General features: G+C 36.2%; 3 protein-coding genes across 12 annotated transcripts in view; 1 reads left to right on the plus strand and 2 right to left on the minus strand.

Moving 5' to 3' along the window:
• LOC132202026 (uncharacterized) overlaps window positions 1-9,937 on the minus strand; it is a 50,095-nt gene extending 40,158 nt beyond the window's left edge. For all 9 annotated transcript variants that reach the window (XM_059628659.1, XM_059628658.1, XM_059628651.1 and 6 more), the window contains exon 1: window positions 9,798-9,937. The gene's annotated coding sequence lies outside the window, so the exon portion shown is untranslated. The remainder of the gene's footprint in view (window positions 1-9,797) is intronic.
• Window positions 9,938-19,746: 9,809 nt separating this feature from the next.
• Window positions 19,747-23,126, plus strand: LOC132199658 (ectonucleoside triphosphate diphosphohydrolase 5-like). Of its 2 annotated transcripts, none has more exons than XM_059624551.1 (11): window positions 19,747-20,106; window positions 20,789-20,924; window positions 20,977-21,144; window positions 21,263-21,486; window positions 21,541-21,652; window positions 21,858-22,032; window positions 22,090-22,233; window positions 22,287-22,492; window positions 22,544-22,600; window positions 22,658-22,764; window positions 22,818-23,126. In XM_059624551.1, exons 1-11 carry the CDS (start codon window positions 20,053-20,055, stop codon window positions 22,893-22,895), a joined length of 1,461 nt encoding a protein of 486 aa, XP_059480534.1. In that variant the 5' UTR covers window positions 19,747-20,052; the 3' UTR covers window positions 22,896-23,126. The 2 variants fall into 2 exon arrangements, with proteins under 2 accessions (XP_059480534.1, XP_059480536.1); XM_059624553.1 differs by having other exon boundaries at window positions 19,749-20,014.
• A 39-nt stretch (window positions 23,127-23,165) lies between these two features.
• On the minus strand, window positions 23,166-25,702 carry LOC132199672 (calcineurin subunit B type 2). The gene is made up of 6 exons (XM_059624575.1): window positions 25,487-25,702; window positions 24,914-24,953; window positions 24,678-24,854; window positions 24,449-24,570; window positions 24,225-24,347; window positions 23,166-24,166 (listed from the first exon to the last, which is right to left on the minus strand). Exons 1-6 carry the CDS (start codon window positions 25,487-25,489, stop codon window positions 24,119-24,121), a joined length of 513 nt encoding a protein of 170 aa, XP_059480558.1. The 5' UTR covers window positions 25,490-25,702; the 3' UTR covers window positions 23,166-24,118.
• Between the last annotated feature and the right edge of the window lie 78 nt (window positions 25,703-25,780).

Below are 25,780 nucleotides of genomic sequence, written 5' to 3' on the forward strand. Positions count from 1 at the left end.
CGATTTCTCAGATTTCTCTGATTTTTCCAAAAAAAAAATCCAGAAGTTGGCAATTATAAGCACATTAGCGACGACAGACGGACATATGGAGTAGCGATAGAAGCGACGCAAGCACAGATATGAAAATTATTATATATGAAATAATAAAACGTGCTGCTGTGATGCGTGAAGATCGCAATCGCACCCCTTCATATGCAAGCGGCAGTTTCGCATGTCGCGCGCAGCTTTGTCTGGCAGGTGACACGTTGTTATGCAAATAGTTAATAATGCAAATGCACCGCGCGCATTATACATTTTAAAATGCATGCTGGAGAGGAAGGAAGAGACATAGGCAAGCATAAGCCACGTCTCGAATTTTTTAAAATATCCGTTACAATAAAAGCGAGAGAAAGAGAGCGAGTATCAAATTCTTATTAGCCATATTTGCATACATCTGGTGCCAGTTTCCGAGTTGTGATTGCGCGCACTCAACTCACTTACTCGGCGGCGCTCGCGCACTCACTCCGCGTCGTTTGCATCGGTAATAATAATTTGAAAAAGAAAACTTCCGGTTTTGCATACACACAAAGCGTGACTCGCCGCGCAGACACTCCCCCTGAAAAGCCCCCGAAACCACTTTACTCTGTGCTTAACTCTCTCTCTCGCGCAAAGAAAGAATGAAAGAACGAGCATTTTTCGCGTACTTTCCGTCGAGTCTGACCGCGAGTGTCGTAATTGGCCGTGCATAATTAGCCCGCTTGAAAGGAACTCGTGAAAGGGGTGCGAAGGGTTTTTGGCGCTTTTCGCTGCCCGGCTAATTGGCTTTGATTGTTATTTTTAGAGGTGAATGTAATTAATTTTTGTGTGTATAAATAAAAAAAACGAAGGGACTATCATGCTTGTCAACAGGATGCGTCAAAAGTCATGCGGGTCAGTATACAAAAAAAAAAAAAATTAAATTCTACCGGAAAAAATCTGAAACTATAACTATAAAGAAAAAAGTTTTATATTTCAAACGATTCAAAGAAGCGTCGTTTCGGAAGTAAAATTTTCCGGTGCTCCACTTCTCTTTCGCCCCTTGAGAACGAAACCCCCTCGTTGAAGTCTCGGCAAATTTAGCGATGAGAACTGAAGCGGACGCAAGACAATAATAATTGTTCTCATCGATGGAAAATCAGAGCTCGGAGTTTTCGGTTTGATTTATACCGGCTCGCGATATGGGTGCTCGTGCTGTGGCCGCCGAATCTCACGAGTCGCATAAGAAAGAATAGCGGCGGCACATCGCTGGCAAGGGAGGGGCCCCTTAGGGTTCCAAATAGAGCATTCCACTCCAAGGGCTATAAATTTAGAAGAGAGTATTGAAGTCCGACACCTTCCATTGTCAAAATTCATACACCATTGAACTAGTTCTTACACTTTTGAAATAAATTCTCGGCATTATTTATTATCCCCGCGCGCGAGAGAGAGAAAAAGAGTCAGTGACTCCTGCCTTTCTTCCCTTACCTCGCTTACACCCCGCCTAGGGCAATAAAAGTAAAATTCCCGATCTCGATGTTATTGTTGTTCGGATTTACCCCTTTCTTCGCGATTAGAGAAAGGGTGCCTTCTCACTGACAAAAGCGTGCAAGTCAAGGAGTTAGGAAGCAAATTATGTATTGAATTGATTATTGCCCGTGATTATGCCATTCGATTGCAGCGCATTGATTGCGTGTATCACGAACGGGCCGTCTAATCTTTGTCCGCTGCTCACTCGAGTGTGTCACGCTTGAAAGGTAATGCGACCAAATAAAAATGTTACTTGTCAAATACACAAACGTGCATGCGCGAAACCCTTGGTTGGACAAATTATAGAAAATTATCGTTGACTTCAAAGGGACTCAATCAACTGGAAACTGACGTTTTCCTTCAAAAAATCTGAGCCTTTTTTCGCCAGCGACCCTTGACCGTCCAGCTGATGAAAAAATGAACATCGGGGGAAAATGATTTTTTATTGTATTTTAAAACTCTGACAGGGGCGCAGGTTGCCTCCTTTTAGCCGTGCGTTTTATTCGCAAACCGTGAGAATCGCGGTCGTAAATTTCCCTCCGTGTATGTATGTAAATTGGGCCGACCCATTTTGCTCCTTATTACGTATGCATTGCCTCTCAAAATTCAGCCCCTAAATCAGCTCAAGCGTGAATCTGCGCGCATTGATTGAATCTGAAACGTCTCCAGGTGATCTATTGTTACGCTTTTTATATTTACTGCTTACATAAATGTGCACGCTCGTTATTGATATTTGAATATGCCAACAGATATTCTCCAAGAAAAAAAGGGGATGTCACTTTGGAATTATTAATGTTGAAAAAAATAACACAATTTCCCCCGAAAAAATTTATCTTGTAAACTTTTAAAGAGAAAAGTCGTAAAATTGTCCTGTTTGCAGCTGCCATAAAAAAATTTGGAATGCTTTCTTTTAATTTTAAAATAAAAATCGTCACTCCTCCTTGGGTTTGTTTAGTGCCGCGAAATGTAAATAAAAATCGCGTTTACGACTGCCCTTGCACTTTTCCACGGCACAATAAAAAGTTTATGTGCACGTTTGCGGCGTGCCACCGTGAGTCGCGGGTATATGCCATTTGCTCATTTGCAACATCAAAACACGTCTCACAAATAATAGTCGTAACCATTAAGTATGCAATAAAACGCACAGTTCAAAACTCGGGATGTGCTTGTGTGTATGTGAGAGAGTTATTGCCAACAAGCACTTGTAATTAGCAATAAAGGGGATCAGACTGGAGCATCTCTTGTCGCCGAGCGGCACATTCTCAAGAATGGGCCGTAATTAAAAAGTAAATCGAATGGCTTTTTAAATTTTATATATACCACCAGCTGCCCCAGATACACACACAACGGTCGGAAGAATGAAAAAATCTTTCCTTTTTAAAAACATCTGCCTTTTCTTCGGCTTCGCTCGCTCTCGGGAAATTATTTCGCACACCCTTCTTATTACCTCTGGGTGAAAAAAAAAATATACGGGGCGACGAGGGCAGCAGGCAGGCACATACATAATCTTCCTTCCTTCCTTCCGAGTACATACGTAGGTACACGCATGTTGTTGTGCAATATGCGCTATATAACAAGAAAAATATACCTCGGCTCTCGTCGTCGTCGTCTTTTTTGTGCGCGCCTATTGTTAGTGCGCATAACAATTGGAGAAGGCCGTTTCCTGTCTCTTGCACATAAGATCCGGTCTTCCTTAAACTAGTTCTTATAGGGCGAAAATGTTTATAATAAAAGATTGTGCAGGGCCCCCCTATTTCCATTCTTCCCAAATCATTCCTATTATGTCTCGGCAGATGTCTAAAAAAGCGAGGCATGCATATTGCACACACACATACATACCCTTCAGTTCAGCCGCCGACCGAGTTGGCTTGGCTCGAGAGAGGTATAGAAGAAGATCCGTGTTGCTCACTCCATATTATGGCCACATGCATATTATGATCCCTCATTGTCAAGTGCTATTCATTTGCATATCAGTTATGACTCATAAACTAACTTACGCCTCTTTTTGTGTCAAAAGACGTCATTTTAATGCTGTGATGCCTCGAGTGCGAGACACGATTTTTATGCATCTCGGACCATTATTTTTATGGCTTATCATAATTTTTATTATCTCGTATCCCCCAAAGGGCGGTCCTTCCTGTTTTTTTCCACTATCATAATAGTTCGTGTAGCTTATCCCATTGTGAAAGATGAGTCGAACTCGCTTGCTCGCTTCGCTGAGCAGATTTCAGGTGGAATAATTTCATTATGAGCTGCAAAGGTCAAGAACCAGTTCATAAATTTGGATTAATGAACTAATCTGGCGGACGCACAGACGCACCTCGCGCCCCCATTGTTGGCGCTCGCGGGGCGGAGAGACTGCAACGCCTGCAATTTGCCTGGCTATTTGCGTCAAGATATGCATCTTGAGAGGAGGAAAAAAAGCGCGCGCGTGTTAACTGTCAATGAGAGAATAGGGAGGAGGCGGAGATCGGTGCGATTCATCTCATTTCGTCGGCGCTCATACAAAGATTAATCTCTAAATCTAGCTCCGAAGAAAAAATAATGTGATGATGAAGCTGAATACCCTGCGCGTTAGACTTTCGACGCCTGTTGTACACAGATGCCCTACAGGTTGCATAACTTCAAAACCCAAATAATGTTATTTACTACATCTTGCATTATACTGCAATGGGGGTGGATTTCCCTAATTTTCATTTATTGATGGGAAAAAATATCTTAAAATTATGCTTTTGCAATGTCTTTATAATTTTCTTTTTATTTTTTACTGTTTTTTACTCTAACTTTAACTGAAAATAGGGAAAACTTATAAAAAATAAATAAAAACAAGAACAGCATTTTCAACGAGAAAAGCCCGGTTCATCATATATCAAAAATTCTTAATTTTGTTTGCTTTGTTCTTGTGCCTCATTAACGCGGCCGTTTCAAGATGCCAATATGTTTTAAATAATTATCTCCTACATACTATTTTTCTTCTTTGTTATTCCCTATTAAGGAACAAAGGATCAATTTCAACTGTCTTAAGAAACGAATTTTCTCTTTCGGTTGCACGCATCTCTCTCCACCCCTCGCGGTTCGGCTCCAAAAAACGAATTTTATTTTATTGGTTCTTGGCCATTGTCTAATCGGCCATAAAATTTTCAACCGGCGCGTGCGAACACAAATTTTCAATTAGGTGGGGGCGTTTTTCTTTCTTTCCTCCTTATAGAAGAGCAATAATTTTTAATAGGCACAAACACACTTCAGACAGTCTTGCTGTCCGCTCTCGAGACGCAATAATTATACACCCCCGTGCTCAATGAGGCCTGGCTGTTAACTTAAGATAATTGCCGATTTCCCTTGCAACTTTTATAGAAAGTCATTTTCCTAAATGGACTATGAAGGCGAGAGCAATAAAATTACGAGAAGCGCGTGCAACAGTTTGACACTCGGCGCGACTCACACATCTGTTGAAGCATGACCCAACACAATATTAAAATAACGTTTGTGTATGTATGTACGTTTATAGTACTTGCCCGGCGCACAAGAAGAAGAATGGACGCGAGAACGCAAGATGTTCTCCTTTTCAGCATCAACAACAATATAAATGGCTGATTAGCCTTTTGAAAAGCGTGCCGAGCTGCAATAAATAATAACTGCACATGGCGCGTTTATCCTCCACACATTCATTTTTCTCTCGCTATATAGAATAAAATTTGTGCCTGTACATTTTTCTCACCATATTTCTTTTCCGATCAATACTGGTTTTTATGAGCGAATTTTACGATTTTCCTCAAGAGTCTCCCGCCGAGAGAGTTTACCGACAAAAATTACTCTAAGTACTAGAAATGGACTGCAAGGAAATTGTTTCTTGCTAAAGAGCCGTTCTTTGTTTTAGGTCACCTGTTGGAAGCGGCTCGGTTGTTATTATTTATATTGCAGGCACGTATGCTAGTCAGGGTGCGACCTGCCGAACCGCACCTGACGCGCATCGCCATCCCCCTCCGTCTTTGTTTAAAGCCGTTCTATTATTTATCCAACGCCACGAAATTTTCGTAATAAAGCTTCATCTGATATGCACACTTTCCCAGCTCCACCGTGAAATTCTGATCGCTATCGCCGTCTTGTGTTTCCACAAATATTTCCCATTTGCTTAGGGGGACGACGCGGAAAATTTCAAACAAAGGGAAAAACGCGGACTGTGTTTCAGCAACCAGGGGTGCCTCAGACTCGATTTTGAAGGCAGAAATTTAAATGCGTGTGACAAGTTGATGAGCGTGAAATTCGTTGCTTGCCGCGCGAAAGCATGGGGTTCCATTTAGAATTGGACAATAATAGACTGCCTATGCATCGGTTGCGGAAAGAAAGGGTTGTCTAGCAGGCCCACAATCGATTTTCAATTTGATTTTCGATTATGTTTATCTAAGAGTTGCATTTTCTCACGAACGTGCACATGAGAAAATCGGAGAAAAATTCACACCCGTTTAAGTTATTTAAATAAAATATATTTGATTTCTTCATGAATTTTTTTAATTATAATTATTATTGGAAATATTTGGAAATAATTAACGATTTAGGTGACTTTGTTACAAAACACGTGATTAAAAACACGTTAGGCGTATTATTCAAATTGAAAAGCCACAGATCAAAGAAGTCGAACACAGCAGCTGTGATTAATGCATTCATTAAACACGCGTAATCCAAGCAGTGGCGGCGGAGTTAAGTAAGTCTTGAGAATGCAAATGAGTTGAAATCCGGCGTCGTGTCAAAGACATTTTCACAACTTATTCGTTTATTTATTTATATTTATCCACCGCAGAGCAGCCGCACGCGCTTTTCATGTCTTTCTTCGATATATTTGCTTATTCATCGAAAATCAAAGGGTGAAAAGAGAGAAAGAAAGAAAGACCAGTCGGAGAAAAAATTTATATCTGAAAGAAATCCGGCCGCTAAACAAGTAGCGGCGTTTGAAGCTGTTTGCGGTTAATTGCGTGCTTCTTTTTGGACGCAATATTTATTTTGAATGTGTGACAAGACTCGGCCAGCAACACGCGATAGTCAAAAGAACTAGCGAAAACTGCTCCGTTGAGAGCGAGAGGGACTCGAAAGGCAGCGAAAAAGAGCACCTGGCCATTAATTTATACGCGCGCCTCCTACTCGGCTAACTGCCGCGGCCGCGATTTGCGCGAGCAAAGGGCAGGTTTCATTGAGTGCACGGAACAGGTCGGGGTGACCGGCGAGAAGTGGCCAATTGCGCCAAATGCGACCATCATTAAAAATCAATTACAACCACATAAGAGCTGTCGGGGAAGGATAATTTCATTCAAAACAGAATAGAAAATTAATTCATTTATTTATAGTATTGGTGTGAAATTTATCACTCTTTTTCATAAAAAAAAATTAAGAGATTTTTTCCTCAAATTTTAAGTATTAATTTAATTTTTTTATAAAAAAGAAAAATACATGTATTAAATTAAAATAAAAACTAATAAAATCCGTTCTTTTTAAATTATTAAATGTATTAACCTAGTAAGTATCAAAATTTTTGTCGTAATAAAATTTGACCGTTGCATTATTTGTCACAGTGCAACGATCAACATGCGATAAAACGGCAATCACTTTTCGCCACACACAATGGAAATGCACGTAGCAAATAATAATCAAGCGAATCGATAGGCAAATTAAAAAGGATGATTCTCAAGTGGCCATTCAAATTGATAGGGGCGCATTCACCATTTATAAGTTCTATTTGTATATTTACAAGCGCGCGCGTCAAAAAAGAGGAAATAGTCGTGTTTGCACGCGGGGAAACACGCATCATTTGACGACGCCGAGCTGACACTGATGATGGGGGTTGCGAATTCATTCCGCGTGTTGTAAATCCCTCGCTCGCGCATCAGCATCATTAATCAAATACACGGGGAGATGCTGGTAGATGAAGGTGCCGAACTCTTCATCTTGATCGCGAACATGAGGACATCATCAAAAGAGTGATGTGGCAAAAAATACACGTGAGAGAGCACGGCCAAATGTGGGCTCCTTTGTGGTTTTGACAAGATCATTTCCCTGGATGAATTTCTGGCAATTTTTTAGAATGATTTTCACAAAAAGCGGCAACTTCTTGACAGATCCTTTAAGCGCAGAAAAAAAGTATGATTTATTAAAATAATAATAAGGGAGGGAAAATTTTTTAAACCATTTGAAATGTTAAGTTCAAAAAAATTGCTCTAATTTTTTACATTTCAATCACCCTTCCCGTAACATTGACATTTATAAATTACTGCTGGACACGATTTCACCTCCTGTTAATTTTTTGAAAAACGACATCAGTTTCAGTCCACCGCATCTAATTCAGAAAATAAACTTTTGTGACCGAATGTCATACTTTTGCTGATGCTGTCATTAGGGAAAATTTATTGCCTGTCGCAATTCGCGGCACAACTCAATCGTGAAATTACATCCCAGGAACAAAGCGCCCGAACGGCGAACCGATGCAAACAAAGAAATTCCGAGCGAAAGGGGTTGCATTTGCGCGACAGACATTCCCTCCCTGCAGTGCTCCTTTCTGTATCATTACTCTAGATAATTTGCCTGCGTAATAGTAATTTGATATCAAGCTCCGCCTCCTGTTCTTTTCCAACAAAAGTCGGTTGCCAAACAAACAAATTTACTTCTTACCAGAAAACCCGCCCCGCGCACGTGCGTATGTATTAATTACAATTAGGAAAGCGCGGTCTAATCGATAGTTCCGATCTTCGTGTTGAAAGGACGCGCCGTTTTTTTTTTTACAACTTTAAGTGAAAATTAAACCGTCCGAGAGACACACGTGTTTGAAGATTTGCGTGACTAGCTCGAGCACTCTATTATCGCGTTTTATTGTTTCAATTACTTTTGTCGGTGTGCGCGACCGGTGCGTTTTTCCAGCAGCAGTGCGGGTAATATCAATTCATTTGCACCCCCACACGTGCTTCGGAAGGGTGCGTGGAAGCCGATTTCCTGTGCTGACCGGTCGAGTGACGCGGCGTGAAATTTTAATTACGGGCTCTTTTTATTGAAAAACGTTAAATTAAAATTGGTATACAATAAATCTCGACCTTTTGTGGAATAATTGCTATCGGGTCACCAACCGATACTTTTATGATACGTGAGAAACAAAAAACGGTAAAGAGAAATTAAATTATTAATAAGTGTCGGAAGTAACATCATAATATTTTTAATTAGTATAATATAAAAGTGAAAAATAGATGTGATGCAAAAAAGGACGATAGAGATATCAAGAATCAAAATCTCAAATTGAGATTTCTATAAAAATTGTACCCCTCTATTCCGAGCGTGCTGAAAATTGCTACGTATAATTTGCAAACAATCCTAATCAAATAACACACGGTTGATCAAATTACAGACCAATTTGGCGGATGGCCGTGAAAATCGTTTGCCGTTTGGCTATAGTCAGATGTTGTGGATTTTGATATAATTTCGCTTCCATATTGTAATCGTTAGATGAAGCCGCAAGAAAATCGAACAGCTGCCTCTTGAGCAGCTAATTTTATATTTGCAGCCGCGAATACATTAAGATTATAAAACTTGGCTCAGCAACTGGTGCTGCGTCTGATTGCAACATCCCGAAGTTTGTCTGCCTAACGTGGCAATAATTCAAATTATAAATGGAAATAAGAAATGAAGTATTAAAAACAAAAATTATTTTCCTAAATGGAACATAAGAAAGTTTGAATGTTATTATGCATTAATTAAAATGGATTTAAGTAATTATTTATCTCCCGACTATAATAGACGCAGTATTGATTGTTAAACCAAAATTAACCAAATCAATAAATATGATTAAATTTAATTTGAATTTGCGTGGCATAATTTAATTTCAACAATAGAGATATTGTCAATGAATCACAATCACTGCTATACTATAATAAATTAATTTCCTTACAAAAATATAATTATTTATACAAACAAAATAAACTTTTTACAAGACTTTAATAAGCAAAAATTTAAAAGAAAGAGGTGTTAAAATTATATTATATAAATAATAATACTATATTAAATTTTTGCCACTGGCTTAGGAGTAGAATTGTAATTTAAAAAAAAAAAAATTATTGTCAACTTAACGTTCTCGACTGGGCATTTCGCGCCAAGCTGCCAGTTTTTATTTTTTTTTTATCGCGAGCCCAAATCGTCGTGCATTAATTCAGCAGCGGCAAGGTCATGCCCAAAATCGTCCTTACCGGCTTCAAGAAAGCTTCGAAATCCACCAAAATTGTCAAAATGACACCGGGGCCTACCTGAGTGGAAGGTCGCAGGGGCAGCGGGAAACTAATCCAGAGCCATCGGCGTGCCGAAAGAGTAGTCCTAGCGTGCTTGGCGAAATTTTCGGCAACAAACAACGATCAGCGGGCGAGCGAGCAGAGGTGTTCGTTTCTGGCGCACGGCCGCAACAATAATAAATAACACGTACCTGGGTCGGTCGGTCGGCGGGTCTGCGGCGCGAGAGGCACGGCCACGTTGCCACGTCTCGCTCCACCTCTCTAGGTAGACCGCTCGCACCTGTACTTTTCCAAGGTGGACGGCCAACCGACAGAGGGCTCGGTCGCTTCCACCGGGAAAAGTGGCAAGCTAAATTCCTCCTTCGGGATCTACTTCTATTTCTTTTGTTCCGCGTTTGGGCCGCGCGAGCAGAGAGAGTTGTTGATAAATGAAGGAGGAGCGGAGCGCGCCTCTTGAGAACTATTTTGATGATGCTAATGAAAGATGACCACCCTGGGAGTTCTCTTTCTTTTCCTCCGTATCATGCTCCGAGTGTTGACCCGCCTGTCGTCGGGAATTTTAAGGACTGCAACATGCAAATGAGATGCATGGACGGAAATTTAAAGGAAATAGTCTTATTTTTCATTCCTAATAGATAATCATTTTAACTTTAATGAGATTAAATTGAACAAGAATAAACAAAAAACGGTAATGTGAAAATACTTATTAAATAAACACACCAAAATATTTTGTTTGGTGTCTCTGATAAATTATATATTATCTAAAAGCTTTTGATTGCTTTTAATTATTTTAATTCTATATCCTTCCTTTAGATTCTGTTGAAAATTAATATTATTTAATGATGATCAATATCCTAAAATTTAATTTGGCTAGACGTGCAAACTTTGAACAAACTAACTTTTTCCATAAATTTGTATTCATAGGAAAATAAGTTGAATTTTCTGTTTAAAGTGTAGTAAAGCAATCTATGTATTATTTAATTAAAACAGTTGTAACTTTTTAAATAAAAGCCAAAATAAATTTTTTGCCTTAACAAATGCAAAGTTACAGCATATTAATTTATTATTTGAAAAATAAACATATTAAAACTGAAAAATATTATGCATGTGCATGAAAAATACCTAAAGAAGGTAACAAGGTTAATAACAACAAAGGTTAAAATTTTCCATTGATAATTTATAAATTCGGCTAACAAAAATACAATCTTTTTTTACTTGAAGAAAATTTAACGCTAAGGAAAAATTGCAGTAAATTTTGTATGCTTTATAAATTTTCTCACTGACAAGTATGTTTAAAAAAAATTGTAGCCAAATGGCAAAAATAATTATAAAAAAATGAGTTAGCTTCAATATAATTATTTAATCGTATTATCGCGTAATCTATTCAGATAATTCAATGAAAAAGAAAAAAAGGCATTTTTTTATACTCAAATAATTTCATCTGCTTTTTCTCTCTCCATATTTTCTTACTTCTCACAGGGAGTTACCCTAAATATTTGCGTGTATTTCCAACGCTTGTTGGTGATACAAAAGCTGCGGCAAACAAATTTTTCTTGCTCTTTAATGCGGTGTGGGAACCGCGCAAAATCGTGCACACAAAGCTTGTCTTTCACATGAGAAAAGAAGAGCATGTGTTGTACGAATGTGCAGTGGACAAGCGAAAAACGGAACAGACAACAAAAGCCGCTGCACTTTTCCTTTCAGCAAAAATTGCACGGGACTTTTTTGCACTACTCTGCAGTCTGTCAAAGTAATGAGGGCAAGGAAATAATCTGGTGCAGATGCTGGAGCAAAAGAAAACGCGACTTGCTCCACCCGAGTGGGCACGTAACGCGATTAGCGCTTTTCTTTTTGTGAACCCAGATAGAAAGAGAGCTCGGCGACAATGAGAAAACGTCACTTTTATACGCAACACTTGCATTCTTCACCAAAGGTATTGTCGATTCAGCTCATGCATCCGGTCCCAAATCCACAAATACACACACGTGGAGCAAAAATTTCCAACCGAAAGCCGCGGTGGATTTTCAAGGATTGCACGTGTGGCGGCGTGGAAAATATAAAAATAGACTTTCAATGACCGCGCGTGGTTTTTATACTTTTTGAGAGCAAAAGGTGGAGGAGAGCAATGAATGGCCTGGTGATATACCTCAGGTGACGCGAAGCATGTCATCCAAGTGATGCATTGTTGCATCTGGACACAAAAGTCAGGGTATACCAAATTCCTAAATTTTCATGCTTTTGCCGGTGAAAAGGAATTTTAAATTTTACGGTACAAGACGGTTGGAGAAATAAATCAAATGAGGTAAAATTTTAAACGAGTCACACTAAAAAAGAAAGTAAAAAAATTACCCAAAAGTATTTTTGTATTTTAAAATCTTTTTAGTTTCTCTTGCCAATAAATTTTATATTATTTGTCTTTTTTTCTCCTCATAATATTTATTATTTCAACAGCAAAAATTTGAGAGAGTTCGTTGAAAATCTTCATTCAATTTTAGGATAGGACCACCATGATGCAATATGAAACGTTAAAGCTTTTATTTATTTCTGTTGTTTTTTATATAGAAAAAAAATCAGTATATGTATCATCACATCGACATAAAACGTACCAAAATCTGATGAACATGGCATAAAAAAAAATCAACTACATTGCAACTATTTAAACACGGTTTGAAAATCACGAGTCGTAAATTTCAAAGCACCAATGCTCCTTAGATGGCTTATTTGTGTAATTTAATAAATTTATTATCAAAAATAACTGTCCCCTGGGCTCGTCAACTTGGGTCCCTTGAAATTTTTTCATTTAATTTTTTTTCAATGCAGCGTATACAGACGAGGAAAAAGTGTCACTGTTGTTTGCTCACGCTAAAAAAGTGCATGTGCTGCGCCAGCACTTCAAAAAATGGTTTAAAACTCATAAAGTAAGACAGTAATGCGCTAAACATGTCACGCAGTTCGATGACAGGCCCAATTCCGGGGAGATGCTGCGCGCGGTTTCAAAAAGATTACGCTTCCCATCTCGGAACGCTCGCTGAGAGAGAAACGAGCGAGGAAGAGCAGTGATGTGAAAAAAGGTGCTTCTGCAGGGGTATCATCCCCAGAAGAGATTAAACACGGGGGGACAGCATTCTGTTTTTTCTTGCGTCGCTTGTGGGGTCAGCCGCGCAAGAGCAGCTGGTTTCAGAAAATGTGCCCGTCCAAGAATAAGAAGAACGAGCGAGCGACCCCTCTTTCATACAAATAATAATACACGCAACATGCAAAAATGCGCTCAAAATCCAACTGAAATAACCTCCAGATACACACAGCTTTTCGGTTGATGGAAATTAATTTACGTCACGATAAGGCCAATAGTATAAGTTAAAAATTAAATTTATCTTAAAGAACCACGTTTATACGGTTTATACTTTTCATTTCTTTAAATATTTTAAAATTCACGTCAATAATAAATTGATAAATTTAAAGATTTTATTTTTTATAATTATTTCAGTTTCTTTTTAAGTACACGTTGCATAATAAAATCAATAACATAGTAAATTTATGAATTAATATACACCAATCGTGACATTTTATTTTAACCATTTTTTAAATTCTCAATTTTATATTTAATTTAATTTGATCAACTAATAAAAATTACATTAAATTTATAAATATAGTAAAAATTTTAAAATAATGCATTTTATTTGTTGAAAAATAAAATAAAACCACGAACGCCTATTGTCCTTTTTTACAGTTTCTACAGTTCTGAAGTTGATATTAAACTTTTAAATCATTAATTGCGTTCAAAGGAAAACAAAAATATTTTTGGATTAAAATCCCAGATCCTAAATCATTGCACACAGTTCGCAAAGAAGATTCTCCCCACGGGACACCCGTAGGCACGTCGCTCTTGAAATTATAATTTACTCGCCCCTCAATGAGCCACGCCGAGCTCTTTGACATTAAATTGAAAATATAATTTAGTCACAGGCGCTCGTAAATTTGGCCAAAATCAATAGCCAAGGGACAGGCGAGAGGCATAAAAATTCTTTTTTGGTGCGTTTTTGACAAAAACGCCGCGCTCTGCCTCAATGCACGTTAGTCACACTTCTCCGTCGTAAATTTCGGAATTAACGAGTTGTGTACACAGGAAGAAAAGAGAAAAGCCGAATTTATGGCTCGGAAAGTGCGCGACCGTCGGAAATTAAGTTGCACAAAGATTTCGAGAATATTGCGGCTGGACATCTGCATTATTATTTGTATTGAGAAGAAGAAAAGAAGCATCGTTGGGAAATGGAAATGAGAGTCGGCGAGAAATGTCACTTGGCAATGTCAATAAAAAAATCCCATAAAACTCACGGTGACCAATTTACGAAAGGAGCGAAAATTCATGCTGGTCATCCCTTAATAACAATTTATTGAGTAACGAATTTTGGATGTGGGGTTTTTATTATGCCAAACTTGCACAATAGGTTGTTTTAAGGAAATATTCAGTGTGAATTTGATGTGCTAATAAAGCTATTATTTAGGAAAAGGGCATAAAAAAGATGTAAAATTTTTATGTTGATGTGATGACTTAATTAGAATTAGCAGCTCATCTTATTTCAGAGCCAGATTTTTATTATATTACTGCCATTGGAGTTAAAAAAAAAAATGAAAAACAGATTTCTGATATGGGAAAACTCTTTGAGAAAATTATAAAAAAAAAAATTTAACAAAATAATTCACGCTGAGCAGGTGCAGGTGTCCTGTCCGTTGGTGACTTTCCTTGAGTGAATTGCATACAAGCTAAGCTAGGTAGTTAAAAAACGAACGCATTCAAAATAGATCAGAGATTTATCACGGCAAAGTTAATCGCATGCAGCTTGAGAAAATTAAGCATAAACAATACAATAAGATTGCATGTCAACTGGGAATTAAAAATATAGAGGCGTTTAATAATTAAGGTAAAAAAATCGCGAGCAACCCCGGCGTCTTGGTATAAAACTATGAAGAAACACGAGGGAGACGTTGTAAAGAGATTTCATCGCGATAAAGACGCCGAGGGAAAACACTCTAGGCGCTCTTAATTGCCGTTTCCCCATTTCCACAGAATGAAAAAAGGACACCCTCTTTATATAATATAGTAAGTGACAGTTTTTAAATGCCGCCCGGCAGATTCTCACGCTCGTAAAATTAATTGCATTTATTGTTTCCCACTTTTTCTCATCTCTTTAATTTATTTGTGTATATACTGAGAGGCTCCATTGAAGGGGTTAAAAAATATCTAGACAGAAATAACTTATTTACACTGGCCGAGAAACATTTTCAGCAGCAAAAAAATCACCGTCCTTGGCACTCTCTGAAGAAGAAAACGCAATTTAAATTGATTTATGTGGCACTCGCTTTCATAAACAAAGAGAGGGGAATTCCGTTCCGTCCGACCAGCAATGATGGATTGCGTTAAAAAGTGTGAATACCAATTACAGTGAGCCACTTTTTTTTCTCAAAGAGACTTGTGACTGGAAAACAATAAGGAAGCTGTTGCAATTCGAGATGCTGGGCTTACAAAAACTAGGTTGAATTATGATTTCCTCTTTCTTATTAAGTCATAAAAAAATTATATATTAATGCACATCAGTTTTAAAACTTCAGTGAACTTGGATGATAATTACAGAGCCATAAATATAGTCCTTCAAACTGACAATAGGGGAGAATTTTTTAAGAAATGCAATTAGTAATATAACTGTTAATTTCAACTGAATTAATTGATTTATAAAAATATGATAAAATAAAAAGCAGAACAAATTTTATCAAAAAAAAAAAAAAAAAAATATATTTGTATTGGCCAAGAAGAGTAAATAGTAATATAATAATTAAGGAATGTGCAAGGATTAAAAATTGTTCTGTGCAATGTGTCATTTATTTAAAGAACCTAATTTTTTTTTCAATTTTAAAATTTAAAATTTTTTTTTCAGTGAATTTAGAAGAAAATAATCAAAATAATAAAATAAATTCATGAAACAGTCTATACAATTTTGAAACTTTTTTCTTTTTGATTGAAATTGAAATTAGCGTCTAAAGTCTTTGCAATGAAATACCAATTTAATAAATTATTAAAATAAAATATACCGTTTTAAATCATTTTTTGAGATCCCATCATGCTGCGTGGTGTTGTAAAAAGTTGCACATACTATCCATATTCTATCGTCTCCTCTCGAAAGACGAAACTGCGCTGTTTTTTCCTTTTCTTTTAGGGTGCATAATTTCAGCATTCAATATAAAACCCAGCATGGCTTCATCATCTGCAAGGGAAGCATTTCATGCAATAAAAAATAATGCTCCCCAGAACAGAGAGGAAGCACCTCTTTTTAATAGTTTTGAACGTAATTTAATACACAAAAGCGTCTTCTGCATAAAACTCAAAACCGCAAACCTTTTCGGCGATCGATGAAGCGCGTCAAGTTTTTTGCCCATCCATCTTTGCGACAGACCATAATTACACAGCGAAATTCAACATAACCCTTTCGCGAGCAAACGAGCGTATCGCGTAAAAAAGCCGCTGATCCATGGAGCGAGGAAATAATAACCGCTTTAATGACTGCCATAAGAAAAATTAAAATAAACGCCAACCCCTTCCGAAATTGATCTTTAATGCACGAAACCGCGCGCGTTAAATAGGTTCAGTCAAGTCAGAAATATGAGAAGCAGAAAATAATGCAGCAAATGCTCGTGGTGAATGATCTTTTTCTCTCTAATACCCATGCACTGAATAAGTTAAGGGAGATGTGCGCCGCGGGGATGCTGATTTCGGTCGTTGCATATAAAGAATCAACAACCCTTGACCGCGATATTTATTGACATAATTATAAGCGCACGCATGCATTATTTGATGCGGAGAGCGTAAATAAACGGCAAGAGTGCATCAAAGAGAAAAGGGCCGTGCAAAAAGTTCAATTTCAGATCAATTCTAAATTTACCATAAAGACGAAATTCTTCTCTCTCTCCCAATGCGAAAATGTTTTTCAAAAATTTACAAAGAAACCTAGTATGGACTATAATTAAGAAAAACTTTAAAAAATTCAAAATCTAGTTTTAACCAATATTGAATGATTTTGAATTATATTTTACATTGTATTTTTTTAGGTGGAAGAGTTTAAGGAGCTGTTTTTTTTTCACACCAAAATTGAACAGTTTAATTAAAAAAAAAACTTCCAAAATTGGTGTTTTTTGACGAAAAATATTGTTATCGTTGTTTATTTGTCCACATTGTTTCCAATTGTTTTAATGCATTGTTTTCATTCAATTGTTGAAAACAATTTATAGCGTAATTTAATAATTCATAGAGCATTTTCGTTTTTATATATCACATATTTCACATGTATTTTGTTCATAATTATTCCTATTTTGTTAAATAAAAATTATGTAAAAATAAAATTCATGTCATGACTAGCACATGAAAAAAAAAAAATCATTCAATTTTTATTTATCACTGCCCCTGCTTATGAACCCTTTCAATTTCTTAGCTCTCTTGACGGAAGAATACATTTCAAGAGGCAATAATATTTGATGGCTGAAAGAATGGAAAGTCAGTGAAGCGAGCTCTGATAATATTAATTCCAAAATATGATTTTCTAATCTGCAGTCGAGTCTGTGCGCGCCCGTTTGTACCGTACCACATACGTGTTCGTCTGAATGGAGCGTGTTCGCGTTTTTTGTCGCTCGTCGGCAGATATTTTTTCAGGCGCTCCGAAAAGGTGCACGCTGCGTTATATATTTTCTTGTTGAAAAGGATTTCGCATGCGGCATTTGATATAATTTACATACAGAGTTGATTGAATGATCGTTTTACGTTCAGCCGTTTAGTCGCGCACAATGCAGCCGCCGCCGCGAGTGCCGACTTGGCTCTTTTTTCTATACTGCGCTGCTGGATGTTTCAAGACATTGTACCAAACGTCGATCTCTCTAATAAGGGTGAAAACCCCGCTCGCGCAGGGGCGTCTTTTGCTCTCAGTGCAGTTATGACTCGCGAGCAAAAAATAAATAAAAATTCTGCCAGTGCTTTTATTTATTTTCATTTGGTTTGTTTCTCTAACTCCAACCTCCTGTCAGAAAGGGCACTGTGCAAGTTCAACGTTAATAACCACGTGGCGTTGAAAGTATTATTAATAAACTGTTTTCATGCTTAACTTTTTTATTATAAGTGATTATAAGTATTTGCTTTGTATTATGAGCACATTTATGTCAAACAAATTCAATCGTGATTATTATAATATTTCTTTTTTTTTTAACAATTTTTGGTACACTTTACTATTGCATGTTATTACAAATCATGAAAATGCAAAATATTATAAAAGACTTTTTTTTTATTTATTTTTAGTTATTAAAGATCTCTTATCTATGATATAATGGCTGGATACGGTGATATCAATAAAAAAACACACACACAAAAGTGATATATTATATGTTGGCAAAAAATGTTCGATACCGTTATAATGAAAAAAATCAATTAATAATGAATCTAAGCAACAGACACAAAAATCTAAGAAATATGACGAAAAAATATGTTTATTATATTATCAATAGTAGCATTTTCAATTTATTCTATTTTCTTTTTAAATAATTTTTGTTCTTTTTTTATCAGGTCACAATTATTTGTATTAATAAATTTATTAAATGCTTATTTTACTTGAGAATTATGAACCGTCACTGGTGTCACTGTGAATACTGCAATTTAATAAAAAATTGCATTGCACTCCATATTTAAAAAAATTAGTAGAATTTTTTTATCTGGAGAATATTTGAGAATTACTAAAAAAAGCTTCTAAACTAGCTCATCATGGATACAAAGTATTATTACATTATTTTTTTTAAATGTAATTTTTTAGGAATACATATAATTATTTTGGAATGTTATTTTTGAATGAAATATCTGGCATAATAAGTTTTACGTATATAATTATTTAAATTATTCATTAAAAATTTTTTTAATAAAATTTTAATTTATTTGAGGTTATATATATGTTCATCTGATGCTCAAATGCTAAATTAGCTTATGGGAATTGCGCTGGTGCTAACTTAGCATGTTCCTACATCCCCCATTATATTTTAGCCAACACATTTTACCAAACTCTTATTTTATCATAATTTAATTAAATAAATCTGCAGCACTGCAAGAATTTTTGCCTTTTTGTTTTTAATATTATTAAGTTTGATCAAAATATGAATAATAGCTAGTCACCAAGTATTTAATTACTCTAAACCCGCTGCTGAGAGCTAATAATGAATTAATTGCATTGTAATGATAATGAGCTAATGAAATAATCGGAAATAATATTTAATAGAAATAAAATATAACAATTGAAGCTTTTCGTTTTATTGAAGGTTTAAGTGGAACTAGAAAGTCTTTCGTCTTTCATTGGGAGAAAGAATTTCAGCTAAATGCACAATCTCATGATAAATGTGTATTAAAATTATTGGGCTAAATTTTAAAATTTTTATAAATAGGTAATAAAGACATGTCGTTCTAGTCTATTAATAAAAAATTGGATTAATTTAAGAAAAATAAACAGCGCAAAAATATTTAAATTTTTTAACATGTATAGTTTACATAGTTTTTCTTTTTCATTTAGATATTGCACATTTATTTTTAAAATTAAATATCTTAACTGATTGAGCGAATTCCAAAATTACTCCTTTATATACTATGACGGGGGGAAAATTAATAATTGTTAATAATATTGCACCGTCAAAATGCGCGATGCCCAAATGCGTTGCCCTCCCTTTCAATTTTAAATTCCAGGTAGCGTACGCTATCTTTAGACGACTACCGCTAGCTGGCAGCACCACTTAAGTGATTAGCTTCTTTAGGATAAAAATAAAATATTTAATGGACATGACAGGTAGTGCCCTCTTTGATATACCGCCACTTCGTTCCTCATAAACAAGTGCGCATTATTTATAAATAAAAAGAAAAAAATGGGAATTATTTGAAAATAAATATGAATATGAAACTAAAAAAAAGTAAAAGTGGAGAGGCATCGGGGACACTCGAAAGCGAGAAGATTATAACTGATTAAGGGCTCAAGGTCGTTGCGTGAGGAAAGAAGAAGAGCGGCCGGCTGTGCTGTGTTTGTGCCAGAGAGCTTTGGTCGAGTTGAGGCAAAAGCAGTGCAGCAACTGCAGCACCAGCTGAACGGAGGAAGGAGTACAACTGCCGTGACGCGAGGCCGCTTTTCTGCAGTTTCGGCACTCCGATGGCATCGGCCAGAAAGCGCAGGGTAAGATTCAGAAAAATTGTGCGAACAGAGTCCGATTGATGCGTCCCAGCGTGTCCCGGGAGCACACGACAGACTGTCAACCACTGCTGGAGGTGAATTAAATTGATTTCGAGTGCAAAGATCCTGTGCGTTTCCTTGCTATGCGAAGACCAACACAACACAGCCTGCTGTACCCAAATGTTTGCTTGATAATAACTTTGATAATACGAACCGCTCGATTAGCAGGCCCACTGAATCTATTCTTCCTCGCTTAAAATTAACATTCCCTGGTCGTCTCTCTATTAAATAAATAACAAACCGCTAAAAGCTGCTACAATTGTAGGATTAAATCTGCAGAGTTGCAGACCCCAAACACGTTTTGTTGATTTATGTACCTTAAACATAACTATGTAATTCATTAACATTTTTTTTTGTTTGGTGGAATTGCCATGTCATGCTTTTGCGAGATAAAATTTTTGATGGTGTGGCTCGCCTTTTATTTATACATATATGAGCAGCTGCAGCCGGAGGTGGCATTATTTAAAAAGCCTACGTGTGTCATTTTCAGAAAATTTGTGCCAATTCAGTTATGTTTTGCAAGCACTAAAAGTGCATTTTATTGACAGGTCAATAAATTATTTAATTAATTTATGTTCAAAACACGTTGATTTGTCACTCTTGAATGGAGCAAGCACTCAAATGATAATATTGTGTCAGAGTGGACATTTTTTTAAATGTTTTAATAATATGCAATTAATTATTTTATTAATATTAATTTTTTTTTTTAATTTACAGGTGGGAGACGACAATGATACTCCTGCCAGTATGCCGCCCCGGCTGAGGAAAATTTCGAGGCAGTCGTCCCCAAAGAATTTTTTTGGCATCTTTGCCTTCCTGTGCCTTTCTGTGTGCTTTTTTGTTGTGATCATAGGTAAAATTAATATACATTAGAATTCTTGCAAGTACTAAAACAAAAACTTCAGGTGCTTATTTCCAAGCTTTGCCGTGGAATCTCTACGCGCATGGAACCAACGCTTTGGACAATTTTGCTTTCTCCTTGGGTCTACAAACTCATGTCTACGCAGTTGTCATTGACGCTGGCAGCACTGGCTCCAGAGTCTTGGCCTTCACATTCCACAAGTCATTGATTGGTCAGTAGGATTAATGCACAAAAACTTGAAATTATAAAAATTAAGCTAAATTAAATTTGGAAATTATTTTAAAAATTTCTGATTATATTAAAATTAAATCTTAAATACCTCTTTCTAGACGGCAATTTGAAATTGGACGATGAACTGTTTGTCCAAGTCAAGCCTGGACTCTCCTCATTCAGCGAGCAGCCGGAAAAGGGCGCTAGCCAGATGTTGGCCCTGCTGGAAAGGGCAAAAGATGTAGTTCCTCCCTCTGAGCGTGGTCATACTCCTTTAGCCATGAAAGCAACGGCTGGCCTTCGACTTCTGCCTAGACAAAAAGCTGACAAACTTATTGAAGAAGTACAAGATTTCTTTTAAAATTTCTCGAGCATATTAATTGTTTGTCTAATGCAGGTGCGTGAGGTGTTTCGAGAGTCTCCATTCCATAGTACATCCCACTCAATTTCCATCATGGATGGAACAGACGAAGGACTCTTTTCTTGGTTTACCGTCAACTTTTTACGAGGTATCTAATCTAACCAATAATAGTGTCCTTATTGTTGAATAGATAAAAAAACATTCTGCTCATGACTTTATTTATATTTCTATAGTTGTTTATTAGAATTTAATTAATGTTGACAATGTTGACATCGATAATTACCAAGCTACTGATGTAATTTTCCACAGCATTGGTTTGTGTAATAATGACCTATTTCTCTTATCCATTTTAGACAGATTTGGCGGAGGGCCTGAAAACACGGTTGTTGCTCTCGATTTGGGAGGTGGCTCGACGCAAGTTACGTTTGCGTTGGACGAAGACGAAGAGGCCATCCTGATGGCACACGACCCAGAATCTGTCCACGAAATAACAGCATTTCACAACAAGCTTGCAGTTTACACACATAGGTATTTCATAAAATGAAGTTTTGCAACATTTAATTAAATTAATTTTGTAATTATTAGTTACCTGGGTCTCGGATTAATGGCAGCTCGTCATGCGATCTTAACCGCAGATCAAGAAAGTAACATTACTGCAATCCACCACACCTGCATAAACCCTATCGTCTCTACTGAATGGGAATATGCTGGCACTACCTACACCTTGCAGTAAATTCTCATGCCTATCATAAAAAATTATAAATAAATTTTCTTTTAATTAGGGGACCAAAAAATCCAACAATTCTTCACATCAAGGAGAAAAAGGGAACAGTTGCAGAGGACCGTCCCATAGTTAATTTCACACAGTGCCTGTCACAAGTTAAAGACTATGTGGAGCATAAAGTTTACAAACCAAAGGGCTTGTCGAAGAGAGAAATAAATGCGTTTTCATATTATTTTGACCGAGCAGCTGAAGTAGGATTAATTGGTATGTAATTTTTCATAGTGCATGGAAAAATAATTTCATTATTGTTTTTAGATGAGGTTGAGGGTGGAATTTTAACTGTTGGACAATACTTTGACGCTGCAAAGTCGAGTAATTACTTCCATTGATAGATGTTGAGGCATTTAATTAATTCATTTAACCCATTAGGTTGCAACACTCCTAACACGGACCAACCTCTGATGTGCTTGGACCTGACAATAATTTCAGTCCTCCTAAAAGATGGTTTCGGACTTGATATGAATACCAAATTGAACGTAAATATCAATTTAGATGATTGTATCAGAAAGTGCATTGCTTTATTTTGCAGCTCTACAAAAAAATCGACAACCATGAGATAAGTTGGGCTCTTGGTCTTGCATTCCACATTCTGGAAAACGGACTGTGATTGGTCTTCACCATGTGTTCTAGTTTATTACTAAAACTTTGACAGAAGCTTCTACAATTGCAGAAGCCTGCCTGTTAACTGTTGAGCATTTTTAAAATGGTGCAGTTGTGAGAGTTAACGTTACATAATTCAATTAATTAAAAAAAAATGTCAGTGAGATAAAATTGAATTTTCTACTTGGACCAGTATATTTATGTATGATGTAATAAATATGACGTTTATTTTAAAATACATTATGCAGTTGTTGATGTTCAAAAAAATTCAAAATCAGTTTGGCTGTAAGATTGGTATCCTTTATTTTTTGGTTAAATATAGTAACAACAGAGATCCTCTCTGGTAACACCAAATTTAAAGGAAAACATCCATAAAAAATCTTGGACTTAATCAAAAGCCATGGGCATTCAAATATTCATCAAAAACAGAATTCATCCAGATTATTAAATTACATTTTAAAATAATTTTGCAACTTTGAAAACATTTGATATACTATCTAAATTGGCAAAGTTAGTGGACAATATATAGTTGTTTCAATCAACTGAAAAAAAGACAATGGAGATATTCACATGCAAAGTTAGCATATATCCAATAAGCTAACTTAGAATGTGTTTATCCCCCAATAATTTAATTAGATCGGTATGTCTTGCTTGAATTACTGTTATAAAAAATATTTAAATGCCCTAAGATCAGAGGGTTAACAAACAATTGTTAGAATTACAGACCATGAATATCAATAAGCACAATCAGAGATGAGGCAATATGTTATGTAGAAAATTTTGTTTGCAAATAGAGATGTGCTTTTTAAGAAAGTCTCGGTGGCAATAATAGTAAACATTTTTTAAATATTATTAAAGATCTTGACAACAACATAATCATCTGAACACTATCTACACAGAAGCAAGGGTTTTAAGCAGTGACTGCCTTTTTCAGGTGATTTTACAATCGTTAGTAGAAAAACATCCATAGAAAAACCAGTGACTTAGATTCACCAACACATCATGATTTCTTTTCCCAGTTGGCCACTCAAAAATACTCAAAGAGCAGTGTTCAGTAAGTATCACATTATCTAACAAAACTTAACAAGAAATTCCATTGGAAACTGTGTGGAAATAAACAATATTTTTTTTTTGTCGAAGAGTAAAGAAGCACAACATAAAAAAAAATGATCAAAGGCCTGACTGAAATTCTTGATATAGTCTCACCATACTGGTATTTGAAGGATTTTTTTATACATCAACAACCATCTTCTTGTGAATGTCTGTGTTTCCAACAACCTAAAAAAATTATTTTAATAAAATTTGAATATTTCAACCTTTTTATACTATATCTCACAGTGCAGAACTCTTCAAAGTTGATTTTCCCGTCATCGTCTTTGTCAGCAAAGAGAATTGTTTTATCAACAATTTGTTGCAACTGAGTGTCCTTGAGGTTATTGCCCACCATCATTTTAAGGACCTTGAATATAATTTATCCATTAGCAATCACATTAAGTTATTTTAATTTTAATAATAGTACTAAATATTTTTTAAAGTGGATGAATGAATGTAAAATAATACCTGGAAGAGTTCTCCATTGGAAATGTAGCCATCATTATCCATGTCGTAGATGCGGAAAGCAAATCTAAGCTTAGATTCCTTGTCGCCCTTGACACTGAACTGGGACACTCCTTGGATGAATTCTAAAATTTTAATACAATGATTGAAATCAATTGAAATTTTAATTTGAAAATTGATAGTCAAATTGTAGTTAACAAAGGTGGTTCTAGCATATTTTTTCTGCACAAACCTTTAAAATCCACCTCTCCATTGCCGTCAGCGTCAAATATATCGATCACACGTTGCACTAAAGGATTCTGCTGAAGTTCTGGCAGTGTCATGAACTCATCAATGCTCAGAGATCCTGAGTTGTCCAGATCTAATTTTCTGAATCTTTTACCAAGACGGCGGATCTCATCAGCGTCAACTAAATAAATAAGTTATTTATTGTAGTAATATTATTATGAGAAGCAAAGGAAAACTTACAATTGGAGCAAAGCTCCATTGGCAGTGATGTCTCATTACCCTGAAACATGATAGAATATTTTATTAATGTAAATAATTGTTTAAAAAAAAGGGAAAAAATTAGATGAAAATATAGATCCAACATCCAACCACATGATTTGAGATATTTAAATGAATAAAAAAGTTGGTGATTCCAGCTTATTTAAATTTATGCTAATATAAAATCTTTAATTCTAAAAATATATTTAATTACTTGATTCGGTAAGCAAACAGCAATTAAAATTTTCTATGCAAGTTTTTCAAGAAAAAAAAATCTTAATTTGATTAACACAATAACTTTTGCTGTGGATTAAATTTATACATACATAACCGACATAACCCATTTACATAGCGCGTTGTAAAACAAGAACAAGATATGTATGACCCGTCAAATTTACATGAATGTTTCACAACGCATCTAATTCTAAACTTATTCTAATTTTCAAGCAGCCGTGAATAAAAATTATTTTTGGCCCCCGTTGTTCCCAACCGTTAGCGCTTAATTACGCCCAGGAAATTTGGTTCCAGTGAAAAATCAATAAAACACATCCTTACCATTTTTCTTGTCTTTTTCTGGAATGAGTGGAGTTGGTGAGAGCTCGGAGATTACGAGCTGAGTTGCAACCTGTGATTAGCAAACGAAATAAATCTTCGAGATCGACAATAAAACCTGACTGGGTCAGCGCTCGCCCAGGGTACCAATTTTATCGCAACCTATTTATTTTATTTTGTATGCGAATTTATGTGGGACGGCGACTGAGCAAACGTCTGCTCATGCGCATGTTTTGTTCCATAGCACACTCCCCCTACCCCACAACCCACAACACCCCCTCTAGTGGTTTTGAGTTG

Source organism: Neocloeon triangulifer, unplaced genomic scaffold (genome assembly GCF_031216515.1).
Source record: "Neocloeon triangulifer isolate White Clay Creek 2 clone unplaced genomic scaffold, ASM3121651v1 ptg000014l, whole genome shotgun sequence".
NCBI lineage: Eukaryota > Metazoa > Arthropoda > Insecta > Ephemeroptera > Baetidae > Neocloeon > Neocloeon triangulifer.

What these genes read in the sequence shown, in the direction of transcription:
- LOC132199658 (XM_059624551.1), top strand. Translation starts at nt 20,053, where the DNA reads ATGCGTCCCAGCGTGTCCCGGGAGCACACGACAGACTGTCAACCACTG. An exon ending in CTGACAAACTTATTGAAGAA is followed by an intron (nt 21,487 to 21,540) that starts GTACAAGATTTC and finishes TGTCTAATGCAG; the next exon opens with GTGCGTGAGGTGTTTCGAGA. An exon ending in AGCTGAAGTAGGATTAATTG is followed by an intron (nt 22,493 to 22,543) that starts GTATGTAATTTT and finishes TATTGTTTTTAG; the next exon opens with ATGAGGTTGAGGGTGGAATT.
- LOC132199672 (XM_059624575.1), bottom strand. An exon ending in AATGGAGCTTTGCTCCAATT is followed by an intron (nt 24,855 to 24,913) that starts GTAAGTTTTCCT and finishes TTATTTATTTAG; the next exon opens with TTGACGCTGATGAGATCCGC. An exon ending in ACTTTGAAGAGTTCTGCACT is followed by an intron (nt 24,167 to 24,224) that starts GTGAGATATAGT and finishes TAATTTTTTTAG; the next exon opens with GTTGTTGGAAACACAGACAT.